At 54.3% G+C, this 8,996-nt stretch overlaps 1 protein-coding gene across 3 annotated transcripts in view; it reads left to right on the plus strand.

Moving 5' to 3' along the window:
• POU2AF1 (POU class 2 homeobox associating factor 1) overlaps nucleotides 1-8,969 on the plus strand; it is a 30,494-nt gene extending 21,525 nt beyond the window's left edge. For all 3 annotated transcript variants that reach the window (XM_078432725.2, XM_078432727.2, XM_078432726.2), the window contains exons 2-5: nucleotides 3,350-3,480; nucleotides 4,005-4,047; nucleotides 4,132-4,397; nucleotides 7,026-8,969. In XM_078432725.2, the coding sequence (XP_078288851.2) occupies nucleotides 3,350-3,480; nucleotides 4,005-4,047; nucleotides 4,132-4,397; nucleotides 7,026-7,340 (755 nt within the window). In that variant the 3' untranslated portion in view covers nucleotides 7,341-8,969. The remainder of the gene's footprint in view (nucleotides 1-3,349; nucleotides 3,481-4,004; nucleotides 4,048-4,131; nucleotides 4,398-7,025) is intronic.
• The last annotated feature ends 27 nt before the right edge of the window (nucleotides 8,970-8,996 follow it).

An 8,996-nucleotide genomic window follows, 5' to 3' on the forward strand; every position in this document is an offset into this window, starting at 1 on the left:
TCCAGACATCAGAGGGTGATGCCCTCGGCTCACAGCACCTCCCCCAAGCCCTCTTTGTTCATTGATTCAAAAACAACAGGAGGTAGGAAGCCCTCCCTTGACAAGATCCTGGAAATGCCCAGCTGGCCCCTTTGCAGCCAAGTGTTCGATGTGTCCACTTCCTGGGAGGGAGCAGGTGGGGAGTCCTCTGGGCCCTTCCCCACAAGCGTACATGCAAATCAGAGAGGGTTAGCCGTATACCTGTCTTTGGTCTGGACTGAGATGTGAGCACGTGGGATGGAGCCTTTCTTGCCCCTCAGCTGAATTAAGAGTGTGGCCACCGTGATCAGACCCCCAAATAACCCTGTCCCCTGAGTTTCTTCTGAGTGTGCAATGCCTCAGGCTGCACTCGTGCCTAAGAATAGCTGGAAACCCAGCTGCAGACAAGTGTGGTCTGATATGGGCGCGAATAAAGCCACTGTGGGTGACTGAGAATGAGTGAACAGAGTGTGGGAGGGCAGGCGCCCCTGTTTGCTGCCATGTGGGGCCCCACCTGGGGTCTGTGGCCAATGCTGGGCATCACTGATCATGAGAGAAAGTGGCACAAGGAACCCGTGTAGGAGGGAGGCATCCAGAAGGAGGGTTAGAAGGATTCAGAACATGTCATTAAGAAATAGCTGGAAGAACGGATATGCATTCAGACTACGGGGGACCTGGTATCTGCCTTCCAATGCTGGAAAGGGATATGACTACTGCTGATGCTATTAGCTCACATGTATTTGATGCTTGCTGAGCACACGCTCTGTTTCAAGCATTTACTTGGAATTCTCAAGCCTCCCAGGTATGTGCCATTATGATCTTCATTTGCAGAGGTGAGAAGGCCGTCAATGGATTCTGAACGGCGAGTTTCATCAGAAGGCAATGCCAGGCAAAATGGCGCTTGTTACCATGCGGCCGGTCAAGCAAGAGCTTAGAGCTTCCTGACACTGAAGCTCCCCAGAGGAAGGTGGAAATGGGTGGAGGGAGGGGAAGAAAAGTAGCATCTACCATAGCTGGCCCTGGCCATGGCTTTGAGAACCTCTGGCGTATTATTGCAGGGAATCCTCACAACTACTGTGTGAGACGTGGGTTATGGAGGCCCAGGGGTGTTAAATAAATCATCCGAGACCTTGCCACCAATAAGCAACAGCCCAGTTTTGCATACAGGTATTTTTGGCTCTCAAGTCTGTTGTTAATGCTGCTTTTACAAAGGTGATGGTGCCCAGGTAGTGCTGGGGCACCGGTATGGGACTGGATCTCTCTGCTCCACACTCTAGTTTCAGTCTGATTTTATGTCGGTTGTAACTGTTTCATTGCATGTCTCTCCCACTAGATGCAAGATGCATGTGGGCAGGAGCCATAGCTATCTTGCTCAGTGCTGTATTCCCAGTGCCCAGGGATAGTTGGAAGAATGAACGAGTATCAGTTGAGACTCCTTGTTACGATGGGGCGGGGTCGGGGGTGGGGGTGGAATTAAAAAGAGGATAATTTATCTATCAGGACGTTAGAGGGAAACTCCGGTATTCGATTAGGGGTGGTTATCAGTGATGCTAACCCCAGCAGAGCTTCAGAATCACCCAAAAGACTTTTAAAATATAGATTCCTAGGCCCACATCAACCCCCCAGAATAGGAACTACCTGGAAGCAGGGTCTGGGTATCTGCACTGCGTACCACTCCCTGGTCAATTCTGCTACCTGGCCAGGTGAGGAGGCCCCATGGATGCATCTGAGTCTGGGGTTCTCTGTATTATGTGTCCTTGGGGCTCTTGGACACCCCTTTCCCTCTCCCTGATGCCTCTCTACCTGCTGGGCTTCAAGACCAACTGCGTGTGTGCCTGGAGCATGGATGGAGGTCTGGTGCCGGGTCAGGCATGAGTTCTTATCAGTTGGGTATTTACTGAGCAAAGTTCAGCCAGGTAGCCCTATGGTTCCGGGTTTAATAGATACCTAGGCTTCCAGGCTTTTGATTCAGAGTCCAGGTCCCTGGGACCCTTATCAGTGGATGATAATGGGCTCCCTGTGTGAGTCCCCAGGGCCAGGGCTACTCACTATTCTTGGCTGACCCAGGCCTGCCCTCCAAAGGCCCAGGGCCCTAGACTGTGGGCTGTCTGGGAGGGCAGATGGTCAGTGCCCAGCCATGACTACTTCTGGCTTGCTCTCCCTGGCCAGGAAGTGCCCGGTTCCAGCTCAGTGCTTTGGTTTCCCAGCTTTGATGACAAAGGGCACAGGGAGCCTTCTCTCTACAGCAGGGCTGGACACTCTCTGGCTCCCCATATGTGGATCACCAGTGGGTATTGGTCCTCTGCCCTGGGAGCCACGGAGAATCCAGGAACCGTTCACTGCAGCCCATTCTATGGTTCCAGGAGAGGGGAAGGGTGGGGGGGCGTGAATGGCAGCACATTCCAAATAATCATCCAACCGGTTAATCAGCAAATCCCTTACTGAGCTCGCTGTGGACATGCTACTTGGGAAGATATAGAGAAAGAAGGTATAGTATCTCATCTTGAGAAGCTTATCATCTGGTTAGGGGCATACGAAATTTACACCGAAGGATTACTAATTATTAAATAGCAGATTGCAAATTTATTAAATGCTTGCTCTGTACCTGTTTTATACTAAGCATATACTGCGCTCCCCATTTACTAGGTCAGCGACCCCTTATGACATTCGTTTGGTAAGAAACTGCACAGAGAGGTTTAGTAACTTGCCCAGGATCACATAGCTAGAATGTGGCAGGGGCAGATTTCGAGGCCTGTGCCATCCGACTCGGAGTCCCTGCTCTTTTGCCGTCCTCTACTGCCCCCTATGATGAGCACTAACCAGGCCTGTCTAAGAGGCTGGAGGATGAAGCCACTTCTGTGGGCAGCCATGGGCCACCAGGAGGGTTGCACTAGTCTTGAGCCAGGACAAATCAGGAAGCTGAGAAGTGTGAGCGTGAATCCTGACCACTGGAAATCTCAAGTAAAGGTGAGGAGAGGAGACAAGCAGGAAACCAGAGAAGTCTGAGTAGACCTTCTGGCCAGAGTCAGGGCTTATTAGTCCTTAGTGTGCAAAGTGGTCAGAAAATGGGTTGGGCTGACGCAGCCCAGGACTTTCAATTGTACATTAAGTTTACAGGACTGAACGAACTGGTCAGGCAGAAGGGAGCTATAGACGGTTTGGGGCAGGAGGAGTGGCAATACTGGGGGAAATTGTCTAGGAAGTCTCCCGGGTCCGCCCTGCTCAGGCACAGCTGAGGTGAGCCGGCAGACCCTTGAGAAGAGGGGAGCATACGCTGGGGTGGGGGCTCGTCTGAGAGGCCGATGAGCACCAGCGACATTGTTTTTCGCAGCCTCGGCACCAGAACAGGCCCCGGCTCCACCCCGGCCATACCAGGGCGTCCGTGTGAAGGAGCCAGTGAAGGAACTGCTCCGGAGGAAACGTGGCCATGCCAGCAGCGGGACGGCTGTCACACCTACGGCGGTGAGGGGGCCGCTGTGGCCCGAGTGTGTGTGTGCGTGTGCGGTGGGGTGTCCAAAGGGGCCCTGGCTCTAGGCGAGGCTCAGCGAGGCCACAAAGGCAACACGCTGCCAGGTACGGCTGCTGAGGAATGGGCTTAGGGGAGAACAGGTCAGTGATCCCTGGGTAGACCAAGGAGGACTGACGCCATGGGCAGGCTGGCTTGGGACATTGAACAAAGCCATTGCCGGGGGCCTGAGTGAGCAGATGACTCACACGTCCTGGCGTGAGCTGGGTGCCCCCCTTGGGAAGACGACGAGGCCAGTTCCCTACGTGCACAGGCTTCTTGCTAAACGGAAACACGAATCCCCCAAAAGTATAGGTGGTGACGGCTGGGACATGACATGGATGTTTTGGTCTGAGAAGGAAGATTCCCCCCCATCATCCCCCAACTTATACTTTCCTCCCCTGGGGCCCTCTGGGCAAGTTTTCTGCAGAGGGCCAGTTGGAGAGAGCTGAACACTGATCCTAGTCTCTCCTCCCTCTAGGTGGTGCTGCCCCATCAGCCCCTGGCTACCTACACCACAGTGGGTAAGAGCTCCCCACAGCCCTGGTCCCCTCCAGGCCCCTCGTCTGGGCCACACCTGCAACTCTGTAATTTCCTTCTTCCCACAGGTCCTCCCTGCCTTGACATGGAGGTCTCCGCTTCCACAGTGACAGAGGAGGGGGCCCTGTGTGCCGGCTGGCTCTCCCAGCCGGCCCCGGCCACCCTCCAACCCCTGGCCCCGTGGACACCCTACACGGAGTACGTGTCCCACGAAGCTGTCAGCTGCCCCTACTCGGCTGACATGTACGTGCAGCCCATGTGCCCGAGCTACACGGTGGTGGGGCCCTCCTCCGTGCTGACCTACGCCTCCCAGCCGCTCATCACTAATGTCACGGTACGTCACACAAAAGCCTTGCTCCACCAAGGACACACTTTGGAACCTGGGCTGACTTCCTGACCCCTGATCGTTCTTGCTACTGATTCTCAGGATAACTGAGTCATCAAGCCCTTCCTGTCCTGCAGGGAGGCCTGCTCTTCCCATTGACCTTCCGCAAAGAAGGTGGATGGCCTCCCTTGTCGTACGTTGTGCTCTTTGGGGCGGGGATGTTCTCCAGCCTTTCTGCCCTAAATCTCCCCGTGCCGCCCCCAAAGCAGAAGGTCTTGGTTGGAAGTTTCGGTTTTCAGTGAATGGGGGTATCAGGTGAGGTCTGACTGGGGCCTTGCGCCACACCAGGGCTCTCTTTCTATTCCCCTGACTTAGAGGCTGATCGGTCACCTAATAGTGGGATTTGCAACAGGTGACACGACTTTTCAGAAAACTACTTTTGATGAAGTAAGACCTACCTATTGCTTGGGTTCAAATCCTTGTCCCTTACTAGCTATGTGATCCTGGACCGAGTAGCTTAATTTCTCTGAGCCCTGGTCTCCTCATCTGTGAAATGGGTATATTAACAAGAGGGCTGATGTCAGGCTCAATTGGGATGATGCCCGTGGAGGACTTAACACAGCTCCTGGCATACAGAAAACTCTCAATAAATGTTACGTTATGATTGTCTCAAAGTTGGCCAGCAACATTAACCAAGGGCTGCCTTCGAGTGCCCGATGGGAAAGAAAGGGCCTGCTCCCCCAGACACAAAGAAAGGAAGAGAAGTGGTTTTATGTGAATAGTATCTGTTTGAGCAAAGGAATGGGAATCCCCTAAGCGTTCGGAGGAGGAAAGGTCTATGGGTGTAGCTATATCCGGCCTCAGTTCAGGGAACACTCTGGGGGTGCGAGTTGGGGCCTCAGGAGTAGCTGCAAAGCCCACACTGAGGTGGAACTGGCTTTGGTTCCCCACCTCCCCCCACCCGTTTCCCTCAAGGGTTCAGCGTCATGCTGTTGCACCTGCCCTTTCATCACCATCCAGGCCAGGGCCCACAAGAGCTCTCCTCCCCCAACCCTACCTGGCTACTCCGCAAACCGGTTGTGGGCATGGATGATGGTGGCTAGAGGAGTGAATTCAACATCTTTCCCAAGCAACTCATTTCCATATCGGGGGCCTTTGGTGGGGGCGGGAAGCCGTGGACGTAATGGTTCTCAGTCATTTCAATCCCAAGGATTTCTTTCATTATTTATCCTTTCATTATCCCCACCTCCTACCTTGAAAGGCTCTGTGTATCAAACAGATCGTATTTATTAAGAAATAATTTGTTTGTTTTGCCGCTTTGTAAATTAACGCATCAAAGCTGGTGAGAGCTACTAGTCAGCACCCCTGATTAGCAGGAGATAAGACCTGTTAAAGCCCGGGGTTGATGGAATTCTATCCCTGAGCAAAGAAACCTGCAGTCCCCGGTTTCTGACTCCACAAAGTAGGATTTCCATGGGAATTTTGAAACGCTGGAAACAGTCAGGCTTTGCTGGGAGGCTGGAAGGCCTCTGAGACCCTTCCCAGCTCTATCATTCTATAGAAAAACACCCTAAAGCCTTGCTACTCGAGCTACGTACGGTCCCCGGACCAGCCACCCTGGCGTCACCAAGGATCTGATTGGACATGCAGAATCCCGGGCCCTACTCCAGACCTCTTGTACCAAAACGGGCACTGTAGCAAGATTCCCAGGGGACTGACATAATCTCTTTTCTAAATGACTCTGTTCCCAAGGGCGGTAGGGGGAGACTTCAGCCTCTCTCACATCGTTTCACGCAGAGATCTTCCTCCCCGTCCCTGCTTCCTCAGCTGTGGGAGATAGTCGGAATCCAGGCCCTGCCTCTCTTGCAGGCTTGACCTCAAGTGTGGTTTTATAAAGTGACCTTTATAGTGTGGTTGTTGCCCACGTGAGGGGTATTGTTTGTAGGGCACCTGCGAGAATGGCCGGGGACAGCCACGGGGGCCCAGCTCAGAGACAGAGGAGGATGAGGATGTGGCAGGCACCGGGCTCCCCCAGCGGCCGGGTGGGTCCTGAGCACATGGGAGATGAGTGGCACCGTGTGGGCGGACCTCAGGGCGGACCACACACCGTGTGTGTCCAGGCGTGACAGTGGCCGCCTGGCGACACAGCTGCTACCCAGGGGGCAGGCTCGTTAACATGCTGTATTTTCACCAGTTTTTAAGATGTGCATCCCCCCTCCCCCGCCTCCACAATTTAATATCTCTGAAATTAGGATGGAATTCATATGCAATAAAATCTGGAAAAGCGTCTCCAATTGGCTCAGTCCTGCGATGTCAGTCCTGCTCGTAAGGGACCCCACAGAAGAGAAAAATGGAGGCGGCGGGGGGGGGGGGGGGGGGGGAGGTGGTGGGAGCCAGGACTTGTAGCTAGTGAGAGTCAGGGGCAAGGATCCAGCTGAAGTTTGCGTGGCTTCTCCTTGGGGGGAGACACCGAGCAGGTGGAAATGGAGCCCCCCCCCCCCCTTCCGGGCTGAGAGCGCAGGCAGGGGCCAAGTTGAGGGGGCCGGAGAGCTCCCCACCGGGAGCAGGACCAGCGCGGAGGACGAGCGGATACCCCCGGGGCTGCTAACCCTTGGTCCCGTGTCTTCCCCATCACAGACGAGAGGCGCGGCCGCGCCCACCGTGGGGCCCCAGCTGGAGGGCCCGGAGCACCAGGCGCCCCTCACCTATTTCCCATGGCCGCAGCCCCTGTCCACACTGCCCGCCTCCACCCTGCAGTACCAGCCTCCGGCCCCAGCCCTGCCCGGGCCCCAGTTCGTCCAGCTTCCCATCTCCATCCCCGAGCCGGTCCTTCAGGACACGGAAGACCCCAGGAGGGCCATCAATTCCCTGACCATCGACAAGCTGCTTTTGGAGGAAGAGGATGGCGACGCCTACGCGCTCAACCACACGCTCTCGGTGGAAGGCTTTTAGGGCCTGCTCGCCCGGGGAGTCCTGCTCCCCGAGCCTGGGATTTTACACTGAGCCTGGGATTGAGCCTCAGATTCACACCTGTTTGGAGTAGCTGTCTCACAACTACACTTTCCACCCTCAACTAGAATAATTGGCTTTCCTTCCTCCCTCCGCTCTTCCTCCTTCTTTCCTCCCTCCCTCCCTCCTCCTCCCTTCCTTCCCCCTTGCCTTCCTGCCTTCTTCCTCCTTTTCTCCCTCTCCCCTCCTTCCCTTTCTGCCTTCCTCCCTCCCCCCTCCTCCCTTCCCCCTCCTCCCTTCCTCTTTTTCTCCTTTCCTCCCTCCCCTGAGCCCCTTTCTCCCTTCCTCCTTCCTTCCTTTTTTTTTTTTTTTTCCATTTCTGTTCCTATCTGAGAAGGAATTAGAGAGAATTTTGTGGTAATATTGATGCCAGTGTTGCAAACCCATGTCGCAGGTGCTTTTATTTCTGCCTCATTTTGTTCATTGGAGCAGCAGCCCAGCTGAGCTGTCTTGGGTACAGTGCCGCCCTGCCCTCTGTCATTTTGAGGTGGATGGGATGGCCTTGCAGACCCATTGCCCAAGTCCTTGAGCTGTCAGTTCTCACAGTTGATTCTTTGTTTGCTGTTCTCTGTGCTGGCCAGATTTACAGTCTAGGCAGCAGAGTCCCAAGGCCTGGGGCTCAGTTAGGTGGTGGGGGTGGTTTTCGGGGGGAGAAAAATCAACAGCAGAGTGGGTGGGTTGAGGGACAGAGGAGGGAGGGGAACGGGGTGTGTGTGTGGGTGTGTGTGTGTGTGTGTGTGTGTGTGTGTGTGTGTGCGCGCGCGCCCGTGGGCATGTGTTGCGGTGGGGGGAGGGGGAGGAGAAGGTTGGGTGGGGAGAAGGAGGACTAAGGAACCACTGAGCTTCAGATTACTTGGTTGTTAAGAAGGAGAATAAACTTAAGAGCCATAAGTGCTTCGATTGGTGGTTTTGTCGCTCTCCTTGAGGATACTTGCCAGGAAAGCCGAGCTCTTATAATCGGGAGGGTTGATACCTCTGATTGCGCCTTCCCACGTGCGGACCCTCCGTGGTGCTCGCTGTGTGCGAACAAAAACTCACTGAAGCCCCGTGGGGGCGGGGTCCTCGCTCAGTGCCACACGTGGCTCTTCTGTGTCTTATAAAGAGCCATCATTGTGTGGGACCACAGCCTCCTTCTCCGGCACCTTCCTGGGGGCTTCTAGAACCTCAGCTAGAGGTACCACTGGGTTTAATTTCAACGGATATTTTCTGGCTGGGGGGCCTCCAAACTGGCTGGTGCTGGAGCACAGCTGTTGCCGGGGGCGTTCATCTCCTGACAGGGGCTGTCATCTGCTGGCTAACCCCACGGTCAGCACTGGGCAGACAGCTTAGCTGGCGGAATCCATGACGAGGTAATAAACTTTTCTCAGAAACAATGGCTTCTTGGACACATTTTCTTGCCCTTTTAAAATAAAAACTCCAGAAAGTTGTCTTTCATTGGATTTTTTTTTCTGCTTTGGGTTTATTTTGACCCAAATGTCTCAGCATCTGCCTAAAATCTTGAATTATTTTTACTCAGACTTACTCTTTGGATTTAAAAGCGTAAAATTTCAGGTACCGAATTGACATCTTTGTTGGTAGTGATGGCGAGTAGGCAAAGGA

Source organism: Panthera onca, chromosome D1, assembly GCF_046562875.1.
Source record: "Panthera onca isolate mPanOnc1 chromosome D1, mPanOnc1 haplotype 2, whole genome shotgun sequence".
NCBI classification, from domain to species: Eukaryota; Metazoa; Chordata; class Mammalia; order Carnivora; family Felidae; genus Panthera; species Panthera onca.